Genomic DNA, 18506 nt, shown 5'->3' with positions numbered 1-18506 from the left:
TAGTCTTTCAATATTCTGTTGACATCATTAAAATGACATCAATCAAAGTTAAAGCTACTCTCTGAAATACAAAAACCCAAAAATGTTCAAACCTGTTAATGAGATTTCACATTTAAGAGTTTTAAACACAATCAATCCTGTTCAAATGTCCTTCAACTAACTACTGGTCTGTATCAGAGCATCTGTTCAGTTCTGCTACATCCATCACAGATTGATTCCTTTGTTCCAGGATATATTCTACATGGGTAATGATGGAAACACAACCGGCACCATCATACAGCTCTAATATTCTGTCACTCTGTCAATGCCAGTGCGTTCCAGCTGAAGCATTTGTTCCAGCTGCCTCTAAATCTGAGAGGTTGTTTGTCAGCTCTATATCCGACGCCAGTCTGGTTTCTCCGGAACCCATCGATCCATCTCTCTCGCTTACTCTCCTGCAGTCTAACATTCTCTCTCTCGCCCGCTCCCTCTCCTATACAATTACGCCAGGCCTGTCTGGGGGCACCCACTGGACACGGTTAGCCTGAATGACAAGTAATGACACCCACTGAGAGATTGCCTGTTCCCGGGGCTTGCCGCCGTCCGGAGCAGGATGGCTGCATCATTGCGCCGCCGAAAGAGGATGTGTCTCTTAATAATTTTCTACCTCTGCCACACTTTCTATGATTCATCGTTGTATCCGTTCTCTGACTTCTTAAGGATGGCAGATTAATGTTTGATTAAAACAATAACAAATCGGGTCTGTATGTGCTGTTTGAATGTCAGGATCGGTCCAGTGAAGCATCTATTAAACTGATGAAAAGTCAAAGCACAGGCTGAGTAGCAGATGTTGCCGTCTATGCCAGTCTACAGAGGTTCAGGTTCATAACGCCGCAGGGTAAATTCAATGGCTGATTCTTAATGGCATCTTAAATGCGGCTGCAGTTGTTTATGTTTGGCTTGTATGGTTGTATGGTGTATCGGATCACACACTGTTCAGCCGTTCAACATAAACCAGGCCTAAGTGAATAAAAGGTAAATAAAATGAATGACAGATTTCCTGTCGCTTGGTTTGAAAAGACTGAAATGTTGATCTAGAATTGAGAAAATCTCCAATAAAAAGATACTAAATTGATCATGGTTGGCTTGTTTTTATTTTATTTAGATCCAATACCATTTCATTTTCACATTAAACATCACAGACATTAAAGCCTCTTTTTCATTTAACCAGTCTGTTTAAACTGCTACGCAAATACTATGAATATAACATTTATTTAGCATTGAGATATTTCAAAATACCATGATTGCACCATGATATGACTCCCATTGGACTACATCAAAGCCAACCAATCAACATATAGGAATGTAAAAAGTCAAGTTTTTTACATGCAGAGAAAAAAAAATATAAACAGCAGGTGTACAGGAGTTGTCATCTCAAGTCCAAATTCATAAGTTATTCCTTTAGCTAGAAGCAGATGAAAACACATCAAGAGGGAATCTGCAGTCTGGCAAAAGCCAAAGTGCTGAAATGTTGTCAGGTTATCACACCACATTCTTTCCTCAGCTATGACACAACAGAGACAGAATTAACATGTCACAGAAAACACAAGAATTTCCCTTACAAATGTTTAAATTATGATTTAAGGAATACTTGTGAAAGGCTGTGAAAAAACTGCAGTATGCATGAAACAACATGCTGTACTGTATATCCAACAGGCATACCGTAATGGAAAAACAGAAAAGTGAAACATATCACATTTTCATTCTTAAACGTTATTTTCCTAAAAAAAGAAAACATTGGGTTAACATAAGATTAACACCAGACAACGGCTTTTAAACTTTAACTATAAGTTTCATTGGAAGGTTATATTGTTACTGTAGCTGACTTTTAATAACCACACAGCACAAAACAATATTATTCTTGTCTCCCGTACATTTTAAGTTAGGTTTTATAATTAAGTTTTAATAAACCTGTAATTAAAATAGGCCTTTTTAAAATGAGTTCCCATCTCAGCTCATTTCATTTTTGAATGTCTCTTCAAATGATTTTTGTGATTTTTGATAATGATCAATTAAGAAAAAAATATCACAATTTAATCTGATACCTCTTTATTATAAATGTCAATATAAGCTTGGTAATATATTCAAAATATACCTGCTTATAATGATAATTATGGTAAAAACTGCTAATTTTATTCAAGTATGTTACCCTGAGCATGTAAAATAAACAGCTTATATCAGACAAAACCACAAGGTCACTTTACATCTGCAATATCCTGGGAGAAATTAATTTCTTGACAACATGGTGAGGTAAATAGCTGCACCTGTCATGTTTTTGCAGCTGTGATAAACGGATGGGGACCGGAGAAGCCAAATGCTCCTGTTGCATGGCAGAAGCTGGCAGGGTGGGGTTATTAGTTGCTTATGTCCCCGTTTGGCTCAGAGCGGGTAAATGTCACGGGCCTTCTGCAGAACTCGCGCTGAAATTCTGACTTGTAATGAGGCATGACACTGATTGGTCTAAAATGTTACCGGCTGCTCAAAATATCCCAGACGGTCGGAGAGAAAATGGCTTTTTCTCGCAAAGCCGTGAAATTATTAACAAACGATGGCGCAGAACAACTCTGTCCATCAACCTTCAGCACATAAATGACCAAAAGCCATTATGAAAAAGATGAATGTCATAAACACTTTCCATAAGGACAGAAAATGGTCCAAGATGAATACAGTACAACTCTCTCATATGGAGGGTAATGATAAAACCCAACAGACGGTTATCAAACTCAGTCATGATTGAAAATCACTTCACACTGAAAATCCTTTACAGCTAGCCGCAACCTTGTTGACTACTCGAATTGAGAAATGTTGTCCGGTTTGATTTTAGCAATCATTTATCCATACAATACACTCGCATAGTATATAACTGTATATGTACTGTAGGTGCAGGGGCATGAGGACATATATACCATGAAACCTACATTTGTGTTTCCGTTTCTTTGAGACAGCCTTACATACATAAACTCTCGGAAAGTTGGCAGACATCACCGCTGGCTCAGATCTATGCAAGCAAGAACAAGGCAAGTTTGTACTCGCTTGGCACCACAATAGCTATAAACATGAATCACCCTGTCTGTTTCAGTACAATCCCCCTGCAGGCCTTAAAAAATGACCTAGCAGCTTACCTTACCAGCTGCAAATTCATTTGAGTTCTATACAGGCTCTCTTGGGAAGCACGCAAAAAACGAACTGCACTACACCTGCAGAGGTAGGCATGCATAAACTTACTCAGGAGCATGTGTGGTTTCGCAGACTCAAAATGATCATCTTTGAGGGGACTGTAAACCAGACATATGCTACTTTCGCCCAGTTGAGTCAATCTCTGCTCTGATTGGCTGCTGTCTCTGTTGCACATTATGTCAGGTTTAAATGGACTTTTAGATAGAGGGGGAGACAGAAATGTGCGATAGTATAAGGCGCAAATTGAGTTCTATCCAAAGCAAAATCTATACATTTCTCTTTTCTCGTTCTGCGGTTATGAACGATTACTTTCTACTTAGAGATCGAGAGGGAAGGAGACGACATTGATTTTTCTTTACATCCTCACAGTTTATTGTACTGGATTCTGACAAACATGCACGCTGTCAATTACTCAATACACATGAGAAAAAGTCATACCAAAGTAATTCATACTCGGTAACTTACAGCTTATCAGTTCACGGACAGACACAGAGAAGGGTTTGAAAACACGTCCAAATTTATAAACGCTCTATCAACAGAAACAAAAATCTATCTTGTGGCCTTTTATCAATACGGACTCAGAGAGTTAAGGAAACAGTAAGGCAGTCCTCGTCTTCTATCCCTGATATCGACCTCATAATGGATCATCTAAGGCATATTGCATAAAAAACGCGTTCTTGATATCCTTGCGAAGGTCAGGCTGTAAGAAAGGGGCGGCGTTGCGATGCTAAAAGACTAAAAGAACGTTTTTGTCAAACATCAGCTGCAGAATGGTACACGCCAGGTTTACATGCTGGAGAGGGGGAACATGATGCTTGCTTTTTAAACCAACAACGGCGGAGCAGCTCCACATCAGAGCGCTGCAAACAGAAAGCACACTTTTTAATTAATCGTCAACTGAACGAGACAGCAATATACAGGGCACCTTGTGGAGGTGCTCTGATAGGAGCAAGAGGTGAAGAGACGTTCAAGATGTGGAGGAGGAGAGCAGCGCCACTTAATTACTACACGAACGCATTGGGCGAGTCGGTTTGTTTCGTGTTCCAACGACAAAGGGGATAGCGGAGCCAGGTGTGGGAAAAGAAGCGACCTGACTTGATGCTTAATAATTGATCTGTGAAAGCAGGAGCCTGTTTTGCACGGATGAAAGCATGCCGCCTCATCTGATCCCAGAGCCAGCGGAGTCAAAGGCATTGTTTTTGTAATATGCCACCAAATAAGCAGATCAATTCCACTTTGCCGAGCACAAACGTTACACAGGCCTCAATGTTGCAAATTTAAAGCTTTACTCTAATACACAGAACTGGGTTTGCCAACTTTATCAATTGAAAATAAATAAGGGACACACTCAGTTGCTTTAGGACAATAAGACTGTTTATAATATGTAACAGTTGTTTAAAGGGTGATCTCGATCTTTGAGGACAAACTAGATCAACTAGATTTGACTTTTGGTGGCATCAAATCATTCAAACATTCAGAGTTAGGTTGATGGTTCATTAGCACGTTACTTAAATAGATATCCATGGCCACATTTTTATTGTTTAAAATAAATCAGTGCTTGGTACTTTTGGACAGACAGAAATGGAGATCACGAAATTGATGTTTTTAATGTTAGTTTGAAAAATGGTGGTAGTATCTATTTTATAACGCTGCCCTGTATGTAAATCTGTATAATTTTCTTTGTTTTGATGAACACAGAGAAAGATATTTGGAAAAATGCTTGTAGCCAAACCAGTTATTGGCTACCATTGACTACCATAGAAACAATGCTTAAGATTTTATTTGTTCTGTTGAAAGCAAAAGAAGATATTTTAAAGAATTTAGCAAAGCAAACAGTTCTGGGGCACTTTGGAGCATCATTGTATTTTTTTCTACTATGTTGGTTTAAGAACTGTATGGTTACAAGCATTCATCCAAATATCTTTGTTTGTGTTCCTCAGAAAAAAAACATTTATACAGATTTGTAACAACTCCAGGGTGAGTGAATTAAGAACTTTTTTAAATTTTTGGGTGCATGATGTTAGTAAGCATATTTTGATAATCTTAGCTCCTATTGACTTTCACTGCATGGAAAAGTGCAAACACAACCCTGTGTGCAATATATGATTTTGCATTATGTAAAACGATTTGCAAACACATTCCCTTTGCTAAATCAGCTGCTTTAATGAAAAATAATGTTTTATGATTTGATCACCATTCCAGTATGACAGTATGACATTCACACTTGTACATAAAACAGCTTCAATAGCTATAAAAACTTAAACACTCACAATTGTATGTGAAAGATGGCAAAATACAGAACAAACGACTTATGTTCATTTTAAATAGGGCACAAATCTGCATTATACAGAACGGATTGAAACCCGATGCACAACTCATGCAAAACCACAAGCATTACCATTGCTAAATCAGCTGTAACAAAATTTACATTTGCACTGCTCGATAAAGCGCCAGATAGATTGGACAGAATTACCATCACTGTTGAAAGCACATGCATATATTAAATCTCTCTCTTTCTCTCTCTCTCTCCTGCGAATGCGTGAGTGTCTGTTTAGCGAGCGAGTGGGTGAACAGAGTATGGTGAGTGTGCGAAATCTTTTTTCTTTCTGTCTAGTAGTTAGCGTTTTTTGGGGGGGTCTTTCTAGTTTCTGTTGTTGAGACGTCTGTTGACCATTTTTGGCAGCATGACTGCCACAGATGGAGGGAATCTGGACTTTCTAACACACCGTCAGGGCATGAAGTTAGCCTGGGGTGCTAGCGTTGAGGAGTGTAGTTGGCTGTGGGAGAAGCGGTTGGCTTTGATAACGTGTTCTTAGCATCGTATATTAATAGTGCGATTGTGATTTATTTGAAAAGCGTTGATTTTAGCTAACAGTTTGATTGAAAGTGGTGTAGTGATTGATGGTATTTTCACATCAGTTCTTCTCCTTTCTACCCCGTCCAAAAAAGTTATCTTGTCTAATGTTCCTCCTTTCATCAAGAATGATGTACTCGCTAAAGCGCTGTTGCAGTATGGCAAGTTGGTGTCGCCGACAAAGATGTAGGTCTCCCTTGTTGAAGCATGTAGTTTCTTTTAGACAATTTGCTTTTATGGTTCTGAATGATAATAAGGAAGAGCTAGACCTTACTCTGAACTTTCATCATGAAAATCACAACTATGCAATTCTCCCTACTACTAATAACATTAAATGCTTTAATTGTGGTGAAGTGGGTCATTTAGTGAGGGCCTGCACAAAGAAAAGAGAAAAATTGAAAATGAAAAAGTCATTTCTTAAAAGCTAGGTGACGGTGGAGTACAAATTATTGAAAATGAGGTATCTACAAAGACTAATGATGTCTTCCTAAGGTCTCTGAAGAGGCCAATAAAGAACTTTGCAGTGTTGTGACCTTGAGTTTAAAAAGACTCTTCAAGGAATGGAAAGTGGCAAAGCACCTGATATAGTTGGTCTGCCTATAGACTTTAATAAGTATTTTTGGCATGAAATAGATGAAGACCTACTTGTAGTGATCAACGAAAGTATATAGGAGGGGAAACTACCCTTGAGCTGCCGTAGAACGGTCCCTCACTTGAACTGAATGAGATTAAGAATTGGAGACCTGTGTCACTTCTATGCAGTAAATATAAAATGCTCTAGAATATTTTGGCAAATAGACTAAGTAAATTTTGAAGGAAGTTTTCAACCCTGATCAGGCTTACTGTGTGCCAGGTAGGCAAAATTTTGGTAATATTTCATTTATTAGTGATATTATGGATATTGGTAAGCTTTTAGAAATTAATTTTAGTCTAATTTCTAGCGACCAAGAGAAAGCCTTTGATCGACTGGAGCACACCTGCCTATGGAATGTTTTAGAGACTTTTGGCTTTAATAAGTTTTGTTTTTGATAAAAAGGAGTTGTGTATTGTGATGTTGAAAGTATCTTAAAGGTTTAGGGTGACATATTTGCTCCTCTTAAATTTTCCTCTTAAAATAGGTATTACACAAGGATGTGCCCTTTCAGGTATGTTGTACAGTTTGGCTATTGAACCATTTAAAATAAAATTTAGAAGAGAGCTTAACAGTTTAAAAGTACCTAATTGTGAACAGGCATTAAAGATATCTGCCTACGCTGATGATATTGTGATTTTTATTAATGGTCAAAGTGATGTGTTATGATTGTGTCCTCAACAAAAGTAAACTGGCCTAAAAGTGAAACGGAATGGAATAAAGAAGTATATAGGTGCTTTTGTTGGAATCGAAACGATTGTAAGTAAAGCATTTGAAGGGGTGGTTGAAATAATTTTAGGACGTTTAAATAAATGGAAGTTGTGTAAGTGTCTTATAGAGGACAGGTTTTAATTATTAATAATTTAGCTGCTTCTACTTTATGGCATTGGTTAGCGTGTTCAATCCAATCTTGTTTAGCTATTTTTTGGGGGATATGTTGCATTGTATACCACATAGTGTTTTATATTTACCTTAAGAGGTTGGTGGACCAGGTCTTATACATTTGCAAAGTAGAGCAGCAGCATTTCGGATTAAATTTGTGAAAGATTTCTTGAGAATTCTTTGGATGTCAACTGGAATATGGACACTGCCATAATATTGAAGGATTGAACTTGGACTAATCTTTGTTAATTTTGGTTGAATGCTGATAATAAATATTTCTAAGTTGCCCATTTTTTATTGTAATTTATTTAAAGTATGGTCTCTTTTTAAAGTTTTTAGAAGTGAGAATACATCTTCTTTATCTTGGACATTACAAAAAACACTTATTTTTGGCTCACGTTTTGAAATTTCAAGTGGAAGTTATTTTTCTGCTCTGACAGACAGTCTTCTTAGATCTCGTGTCATTACTCTTGGAACTCTAATTCAAATAGCAGGACTGGACTTTTCCAACAATGATGCTTTGGCTGATACATTGAAGATTAAATCAACTCGTCTAACAGCTCAGTCGCTGAGGAAGTGGAATGATGGAAGTTTCTGAAGTTTAACTCATTTTGTTAAATGACTTCTGTCAAAGCACTGATTCAACCAAAAAGTGATGATCATTTTCCCAACTTGTTTTTGTCACCTGATTTTGGAAATGTGTAATGGTTCTTTTCTGAATTGTAAAAACTTGGTGCAATTGAGAAAGGAAGGCAACAGGAAAAGCTGTATATAAATGATGCGTTAGTGTTTAATAAGAACATTCTTAATGGAAAAATAGAGACACCTTGGCATAATGTATTGCATAAAGGTGAAAATATAAGACCAGACGCAAAGGAGAATTATGCATGAATCATTGCTCTTAATGCCTTTGTGTCTGTAATTAATAGAGAAGTGGATTGTGAATGTCCTTTTTGTTTTAAAAGGAAAAAACGGTGTTTCGTGCTTTTATGTTTTGTACAAGATTAAGACCATTATTTGATATATTTCAAACATTTTTTTGTTGTTTCGGTGAAATCTTTTCAATGTAGGTTTTATTTGTGGATTTAAATACACTCGAAATAGAGGTAATGAATGCCAATTGTTTTTTTTTACTGGGACAAGCAAAAAGAGTAATTTACCTGAATAGAAAGAACAAAGTTGAAAATTGTTCTGTTGTGGATTCAACAATGTTGTTTAAAATTCTAGTTAAGTCTAGAATTTTAATTGATTCTGGATATTATAAGGCAAGGAATTATCTTTTTTTTTTATTCTACACTGTGTAAAAAATGCTCTTTGTGAATTTTTTAAAAATATTTTTCAGTGTCTATTTAAAATTGAATTGTTAATAAAATTGGATTTGTAAAAATCTCTCTCTCTCTCTCTCTCTCTCTCTCTCTCTCTATCTCTCTCTATCTCTCTCTCTCTATCTCTCTCTATCTCAGTTTGCTTAGACATTGCTGTTCCACACCTAATGAAGTCAGTTTAAACAGCTATATTCATTGTCTTAATGAGGGGAAGGTGCTTTAATGCTCTTCTCCAGTGAGACAGAAGCTTTGTGGTTGCTAATAAACACAACTCACAAAAACAACATCTCTTAACCAAGTATCTGAGCACTTCACTCATTTTTGTTAGCATTTAATTATTCTTCAACATTATGACCGACATTAGCATAGCTCTCCCGGGTAGAATATAATTGACAGTAATTTCATATTAATGGTAATTCTGAAGGGCTCTCGTGGATTAAAATCATGCAGTGTTTTGCATGTTGATGTCACTCACATCGGTCAAACATGGGCGGGTGTTTGTAAATCAAATAGGAACTATATTATTGTTTGAAAGAGTTAAAGACAAGACTAATTTTATTAACTACATTTACAATTTCCTATATTTGATCCCAGCCAATGTTGCATATTTGGTTACATTTTTGGGATTATAAAGGATTCCACATTGTGAAAAGCTTTATATAAATGAAAAAAGAATTGAATTGAAGTCTGTGGTCGTTTTTAAATAATGCTCTATTTGAATGGACCAACATAATACCTAAGCAATGAATCTGGATGTTTCCAACGTTAATTCCCTGCTCTCAAGGGGCTTAAGACTAAACTCAAGATGTAATTATAAAGATTCATTTGTGGTGGAGTAAGATGCTAAGGGATTTGTCAAGAGCTCAGATTAATGATAATTTCAATATCTTTGCGTTGAGATTGACGACATTAAGTGAACTTCCTCTTTTACCGTCCATTTGGAACTTAATTTATTATTTGCAGTTACAGGAAATCGAATTGGCATCTTTATATACAGAGTGATCTCCACAAGTTCCTCTACAGTGTTGCAAACCATCTATGTGTTTTTACTGGCCTTTATTTACAACACCAACATAAAACAAGCACAGTTCACATTCTCATTTCCACTTTCCAGTGTGTTAATTCTAAGAGTTACATTCTGCCTCGAGGCGGAAAATCTAGTGTGAAACCCCATCACTTTAATTAACAGCGATTACAAATGACACCTTCAAAGTAGGGCCTAACTAGAGATAGAGCCCACAGATAGTGATGCATTTCACGCTTGAAACATGACTCACCTATTCTGAATGAGAGCGGGCCACTGGTGGCGTTTCTCACCCACATGGCTAAGAGGAGCAGAGACGCCCAGGCTGCGAGCATTTTCTTTGACTCCTCATGGGTCCAGCCCTGGGAGTCCCCCTTCACACAGCCACCTACCACATCACAAAAACACAACAATGATACATTATTAAATACGGAGTTGACAAGCACTTTTTAATACTTTTTTATTGGTTAGACGTAAGCAAAACCCAGTAACAAACATGAAAAGTGACTGGTAATAAGGATTTTTGGCAATTAATAAAATATCACAAAACATGGTAATACAAGGTTTCAGAAGGATAGCAGCAATATATATTTTTGCATAAAGCTGAAAGAGAAGACCACCGGAAACGGTTTTGTTACATATGTTGTTGGGAAAAAAAAAAAAAAACTAAAACTAACCTTAACATTTCTTAAAGCAAAATCCATTGCTAAATAAGTAGTTTTTCTTTACCAAAAAAGCAACATTGCAAAAATGTTACAGTATAGTTCCCAAAATTTCTGAAATGAGGACCATGAACTATATCATCCTGCATTAGTCTAGGCGTTTTAAGGAAAAAATGTTCAGGACCAAATCTATGAAACTTGTCATTCTGTATTATTCATTAACCTCATAGCCAAGACAACAGAGATAATGAACTGTGACACGAGTATCTGTCTAATTACCATAATGTTTCACATTTCTACCAACATATGTTTTATATCAGCTGCACTATACAAATACAAGTCAAGAGGACAATTAGACATGCCACTTAAATAGTACAAGATTGAGCCTTTCTTATTTGCAAAAGTGCAACAAGCTTTTTTGTTGATGGCTGAGTTTTATCATCTATGCGAGAGAGCCACAACAACACAAGCCAAGGATGTAAAATGTTTTACTTGCTTGGAAGGAAAACATAAATCACAAATATTGATTTTACTCATTACTTATTTGGCCGCCACAAGGCTAAAATATCTAACGCCGGATGCTACATGACACCTCATACACTGATTTTTTGAGGGAATAGATGTAAATTCTTTATAAGTAAAAATGAGGAATGAGAAATCCTTACAAATGTTATCTGTTGCAGTTGCTTTGAAGATACAGAGGCCAAGGGAAAGATGAAACTCGCCTCAATCCACATTCGTTTTATTGAAGCATTTCTGCTTGCTCCATAGACTCTTAATCATTATAACTGATCTTCTTTTGCTTATGCAGTGCATGAAAATCGTGTCAAGAATCAAGCAGCTAGCTGCAGAGTTTACCAGAGGACATGCTTCAAGAAGCACATGCCTAATTCATTCATCAAAGCTGGATGCAATGACAATTAGAAAACGCAGACAAATCCAAATCAATTCACTCAAATGCAATTACAGCAAATCAGCTTCATTGACTTAGCATGGCCTGTGCACAGCACCCTCCACTACAGAATACAGAACGGGCACAGCAAATAACCAGGGCTGAACAGACACTTGTAATTTAATTTTACTACAGTTCACTCAATAAATGTCTGTCATCTGGATATTCAACTGTTTCAGTTCACTTAATCGTTCCCAAATTAAACACATCCCAAAGATCCTGCATTAGAATCTTCACACAGCTCTTGTCACACAACAACAGTTCACATTGACCATGTGTCAAGCTTCAAATAAGACAAACAACAAACCACCATGAAAGTAGCCAAAACTATCTTAAAGGGATAATTCACCCAAAAATCATTTATTCATCCTCAAGCTGTTCCAAATCTGTATTTCCGATGAACACACAGAAAGATCTTTGGAAGAATACTTGTAACCAAACAGCTCTTGGCCACCATTGACTACCATAATGTGAATGTGAATACAGACTATCAAGAGCAAGATTTACATTTACATTTGGCAGACACTTATCCAAATAGACTTACATTGCATTGTACTATTCATTTTGTTTCTGACTGTTTTCAATCCCGTGGGATCGAACCCACAAGCTTGGCATGACGCCATGCTCTAACCACTGAGCCACAGGAAAGATTACCAATAAATGCCAATACCAACCTAACATACTGTATACTGTATCTAGAATGCATGTCATAAATATTTGATCAAATCCAGTATACACGTTTTTCATGACATGACATTTTCAGTTAACCGTTTCTTTAATTCTTAAGAAAATTAAGCCGAATTTTGACATTTGACAGTTGACAATAATAATATTATTCTTTTATTTTAAAAAGTTTTAAAGATTAATAAAATGACTTAATACCAATTTAAACCCTATCTTCAAATAAATGCCATAAACTGAGCCTTAAATCTTCAGATTGCAGGCGTCGTTAAAAAGCTGAAAGCCAATTAAAATACAGCAGAGATACTTCAAACCCAAAACATTCCTTTTTGACTGTAAACAGAAGAAAGAAAATTGGATGCGTTGCTTTCATCATTCATTAAATTGCCATTGTTCTCGAGGAACACCGTGTAATGGAGATAAACTGTCTTCAATCTGGCCTCTGCCAAAACAAGCAACACAGGCACCATTAATAAAAGCTGAATGGTATGGTATGGGACACAATTCTGTAAAAAGTCTGTGCATACTGTGCTTATATGTCGTAGTTCTATACTGCATTCATGGCCCGCATGATGGCAACAAAAACATGCTACTATCATATGAAATTAAACAGTTCATGTCATGCTGTAAGCTCATACTGTATATTAGCCACAATTTGTACCCTACTGTGAAGTGCTGTAAGTGATTTCTGCAGGAGCTGCCATTCACATACAAAACACACAATGACCATGTACTATTAATATTAGTACATTTCCTTGAAACCTGGAGAGCTGGTACAGTAAAGTACTGACAGGTAGGGCTGGGGACGATGCATCAGGATTCACATTAATTATACCTGTCTAGGACGATTCTGAAATGGCTAAGGATTTGATTCTATGTTTTATGCAAAACTCTTCCCTGTATTTGATCAGTATGAAGCACTGCTCAATCTAAAATCACTACGTCGTTTAAACGTGCATTTGAAAAAGCAAGAGGGTTGCACCGATATGTACATTTTGGCCGATAACGATAACCGATAATTCTTGAACGTTGGCAGCCGATAACTTATATATTTGCGGTTATACAGTATCTTAATGTTGATATAACATTCCCTGAGACTGAAAACCATGTACCAAGCCTACTTCACACCATATAGATTCTTTAACTTTTAAAATGTTCTGGTAAAATATTTATTTAATAAAAAAATTAAAGATATTCTTCCAGAGCAACACAGGAAGGTGTTCTCCATACCCACAAATCTAACAGGTCTCGAGACAGAAAGCATTCAGACAGCAGTCGGCTACAAACAATATGTTTTTGTTCCTATAATTTACACATTCATATATACTGTATCTACATACTGTACCTACATCAACAATGTTTTGCTAATAGCAGTGAGTGAATGACAGAAACACAGTCCTTAAAAGCAACATTCGTCAAACATCATCATTATAAATATACTTTTTTAGCAAAAAATTACTTGAAAAGGTTTGAAGAATAGCGATAAAATATGCCCTTGGCATTTCCTGGAACTATTGTAAATTGTACTTCTTCTGTGGGACCGCGGCGCTTATTTGGAGTTTCTGTGCAAGAGCTCCCTCTTGCTTCCGGATGTGGTGGCATGTAACCGTAACTCTTTGAGAAATTGAGGAAAAGAATCGCATTAATTGTGACGCCCTACTGAAAGTTTAAACAAAGCCAAAGTTACCAGGCGTTGTTCATGCTTGATCGTTTTAGTGTGGTGAAACAGAGCTTGGTTTTGATCATTGAAAGGAGCCAAAGCAGACAATACAATCTTATATGAGAGCCATTATGAGGTCCTCTATTAAAACCAAAAACCAGAGGCTGCTTTTGATAAAATATATAATATTGAGTAATTCAGTCCCAACTTGAATTAGTCCTTACTCAGTCCTCAGGATACAGTGCTTTATAGAAGCATCAAATTTAGCAATAGAGAAGCTTTCTTCATTTAAAGCCAGATAAAGTCTGTCAGACCACAAGCATGACAAACCTGTCAGTCAAAACCATGAATTCATGTCATGTTCCCTCCAAAGTATCCATCAAAGCTCTCATCTCTCAAAAAAGAGGCAGACAAAATTGTTAGCACGTTTTTGTGTTTCAATCTCGGCTGACATCTGCTGCCAATCAAAGAGAAGTCAGGGAGAAGATTCCTCTTCTAAATGTCAATGAGAAGACTGAACCGCAGGGTAAATGCTTTGTGAATACATGCAGAATTCATAACCAACTTCAGGGTAGAATATAAACACATTTTCCTTTCGGGTTTGGGTTGATGTTTTACTTGATGTGTGTATGGAATACAAAGACGACAATGCAAAAATAAATGAAAATAAATAAATACACCGGGGATTAAATTAATCCCCTATCAGGATTCAAAAAACACATGGCATTTCAGCATACATTTTTATTTATTACTTATTCAGAGGCTGCAAATGTAAACAACGTTAGCGCTGAATCTTTAACAGGATTGACAACTCTCAAACATGTGCTTTGAGACAAGAGCTCTGGGCCTATGTTTTGTTTCACGCTGACAAATAAATATTCCGCATTAGGAGCAACTATTTAAAAGTCAGACATTTTCCTCTCATTAAAAACAAAGTTTTACACAAAAAAAGAGCAGTACTTCTGACAAAGAAACAACGATTCTTACAAGAATACTGTGTCTGAAACCGCTGCCTCATATACTCCTGAACTATTCCCAATATATAATTTGAGTCCATTATATAAGGAACAAGCGAATGAAAATAAGTGAACGACTCTGTACCATCACAGGCATTCAACACTGTGTGTAGCATTAAGGATTGTTCATTTTTGTCTCACTTGTCACATTTATTTGTTTATAATAAGGAGAACAAAATGATTTTTCTCTTTATTTACTATTGACATGTTGATTCATTATATTTAAAACAATACACTATTGTCTATACACACACATTTATTTAGTATTTATTACAAACCTTCTCCACTGATATTGATGGGCGATTATTCAGAGTTATACCCGCCTATACCAATTCTTTATTTGATTTTTATCTTATTTTATTGTTATTTTACCAGGATAGTCCCATTGAGAGGTAAATACTGTATCTTCTTCCAGGGAGTCCTGGCCAAAATGGTAGCACAAAAAGTTACACATAAAACAACTTTAGACACATAAAACAATTAGTGCATACAAGAGAAATTAAAGAAGTTAATAAAAAACATTTTGTGTTTCTGATGATCAAATTAAAATTTCTTAACTTTCTGAATGTTATTAATACAAATGAGCATTTTCCTGATACCACCACAAAGGCACCCAATATAGGCAACTACAGGAGATAGGGAACAGTTTTAGATACAGCATAAGTCATCAGTAGCCTTATAACAGTTGTTTTATTTTACATGAAGCAGATCACCTCATAGGATTAACATTGTTCAATAGCTTAATAATAACTGAGCCACAGAACTGGACGTTGTGTATTAGGAAATATATTTCCATAAAACTTGAAAACTTTAGTCTGGTAGAATATGGAAGTGGAATGGGGCAATTTCACATCTAACCATCCCGAATCTTCGCTAATTCTGAACATCAAAGGCCAAACACAGATCAGAACATTGTAAAATAAGGTCACGCCGAGGCCGGATCTCAGTTTTAAAATGGTTTGAATTTCTTTCCTGTTTCTAAATGGCTAAATATACAAAGAGACCCAGTGGCTGGATAAAATGATGTATAGTGCAATATCACCCCTAGTGTAATGACATTTTAGGAGTGTGAAGTGGTGAAATGGAGCGCTTAAGTCAATAAAATAATCAAACTAAATGCAAACTTGAAAATACAAATAACTAAAACTGCAAAGGATAATTAAAGACTAATACTCTCCTTGATCCTACGATGCCTTTGGAAAGGCATAAACAACCGCTTGTTAAAGTCAGTGGGTTCACTACATTTTAAACAAGAGCTATGAAAGGAGAGTGATTGGTATTTTACAACGCATACTGAATCACAATGATACCGGAAGGTCACTCGCAGGTTAAGACTTTACTGCCGGGAAATCTGGGATGCACACACTGGATAAATCTGACTGGCACTAGAAGGGTACATGGTGGTGTTAACATCATTCACTATTCTGTAAGACCTTACACAATAAAACACTCCAGGGATTTTTGCCTCTGTATTCATCTTTAGCATTCAGCACAAATTCAGAAAGAGGGTCAAAAGTAAAGATAACAGGAAAAGCATACAAATGGGGTTTACAGATGTAAGAAACTGCAATGTTAAAGGTGGGACTTGTTCATAAGAAAATGGTTTAAGTAGGTAGTTTGATAACATCTGCTGTCCCTTTGGACATGTTTCGGTCAGCAGGCTCTCTCAAGGGGACACAATGGTAACTGTTATCTCCAATAAAATGGTCAACCCAACTTTGAATCAGATAATCAATATTGACAGTATCAGCCCCCCTGACCCGTACCGATTTATGCCAAAATGTTTTTTCAATACTTATTAACGACACATTTCTAAAATCCTTGATCTGTACTCACCGAGGCCATGTATTCACACTCCTCAGATGTTTTTGTATTGTGAGAGCTCTGTATAAGCACTCGATTTTATAATCTCATCATTCACTGCAGTCTCGAAAAATGAGCCCCACGAGTTCAACTCAATTTTAACTGAATCAAAGAAAACATCTTCAGATCTTCAATAGATCCTTACCAGCATCTTGCAGAGGCTTCCAGCCGGACCGCTGGTGCTTAGCTTTTGCTGACACAACAAAAAAAATAGCATCCTATTTAAATGAACAGGGAGAAATCTACAATGGTATTAACAGCATGGTGACAAAAGCCAGACCTCTGAGAACACAATAAAAGATTATACATGTCGACGGTTCTGCAGGTCTCTGATCAGAGAACAGAGAGAGACGAGAGCTACAGTATAGTAACTGCTCGTTGCTAATGCTGTTCTGCTATAGGGCCACGGATGGCAAGGTAAAGAATAATTTCTTTCTAGGATCTGAGACTTTTAAAAGGAAGCCATAACTGGCTTTATAAGAATCCATATTTAATTGGAGAGAAAACATTAAATATGAAAGGTGTACATATCATTGTATTGAATAGCAAAAAATGTTGTGGAACAAAGACGATGTGCAGCACTTATCATTCTAATGTAAAACAGAATACATAATACAGCTTTACATAAATCATTCACCACATGGTATTTCAAAGCAATTCATACTTCTTTTTTGTGGTGTCTGTCTGCTTTAGTAGATTTTGACTCATTTGTACATTTTGGTAAGATTTGCATTCCTTCCAGTGATGTTAAGTTTATATGGAATTCTTTTTATGCCAATAAAAATGAACGCAAACTTTATAAAACAAACAAAAATATACAATAAGAAAGAAAAAAAAAACACTCTGCTAATGAAAACAATAAACTCAATTGCAAAAATGTGACATGTTTTCAAATAAACTCCAGCTTTTCAGGACAATTGTTTTAGTTTAGTTTTTGCCAATAATGGTTTATGAATTCCCTGCTTGATTTTTCATTTGCACTTTCCGAGGTTTCGTTTACGCTTTTCAAGTTTTTGTTGGCTTATCTGGATAAAATCTCATGTGTGGGCGGAACCTATGGCCACTCTACTCTCATTGGCTAGTGAGATTTTGGATTAACAGCTCCCTAAAGTCAATACTCAAGAAAGTACAGCGAATGACCTGCATGCGGTTTTCTGCATTGTATTGTATTACAATTGTTTTATTATTCGTACTTAAGTGAATTTCTTATTTTGTTAGTATATTTGCAGGGTTGCCAACTATCGCACACATAATTAAATTGGTCTTCACTATCGACTTCCTTGTCAGAGAGCTGTCCATCAAAAACCCACTAGCCAATCAGCATAAAGCGGCCATAAATCCTGCGCATACGTGAGATTTAAGCCAGAAAAGTGAACAAAAACTTGAGAAGCGTAAACGAAAACTCTGAAAGCGGGAATGAAAAATCTAGCAGCGAATTGAAAACTATTTTTTGCAAAAACGAAACTTAGAAAATTGTTACGAAAAAAGGCCTTATTTGCAAATTGTGTCGGATTTTTCAATCAATGTAGTTCATTGCCTTCATTAGCATAGTGTTTTTTTTCTTTCTCACTGTATATTTGGTTCATTTTTTAAAGTTTGTGTCATTTTTATTGGCACAAAAATAATTCCATTAGGAATTAGGGGTGGGGATAGGGGAGGGACTTGTGTTTTTTATTATTGTATGTTTTGGTATATACAAACAAAGTTAAAACTCTTGTGGCAACATATGTCTGATACTAT

General features: G+C 36.3%; 1 protein-coding gene across 1 annotated transcript in view; it reads right to left on the bottom strand.

Moving 5' to 3' along the window:
* grik4 (glutamate receptor, ionotropic, kainate 4) overlaps window positions 1-18506 on the bottom strand; it is a 275509-nt gene that overhangs the window by 126339 nt on the left and 130664 nt on the right. Inside the window, exon 3 of the mRNA XM_056756694.1 lies at window positions 10186-10320. Within this exon, the coding sequence (XP_056612672.1) occupies window positions 10186-10267 (82 nt within the window). The 5' untranslated portion in view covers window positions 10268-10320. The remainder of the gene's footprint in view (window positions 1-10185; window positions 10321-18506) is intronic.

This window comes from Triplophysa dalaica, chromosome 9 (genome assembly GCF_015846415.1).
Source record: "Triplophysa dalaica isolate WHDGS20190420 chromosome 9, ASM1584641v1, whole genome shotgun sequence".
Lineage (NCBI taxonomy): Eukaryota > Metazoa > Chordata > Actinopteri > Cypriniformes > Nemacheilidae > Triplophysa > Triplophysa dalaica.
The sequence above is the reverse complement of the archived record's forward strand: the minus strand, read 5'-3'. Positions and strand labels throughout refer to the sequence as shown.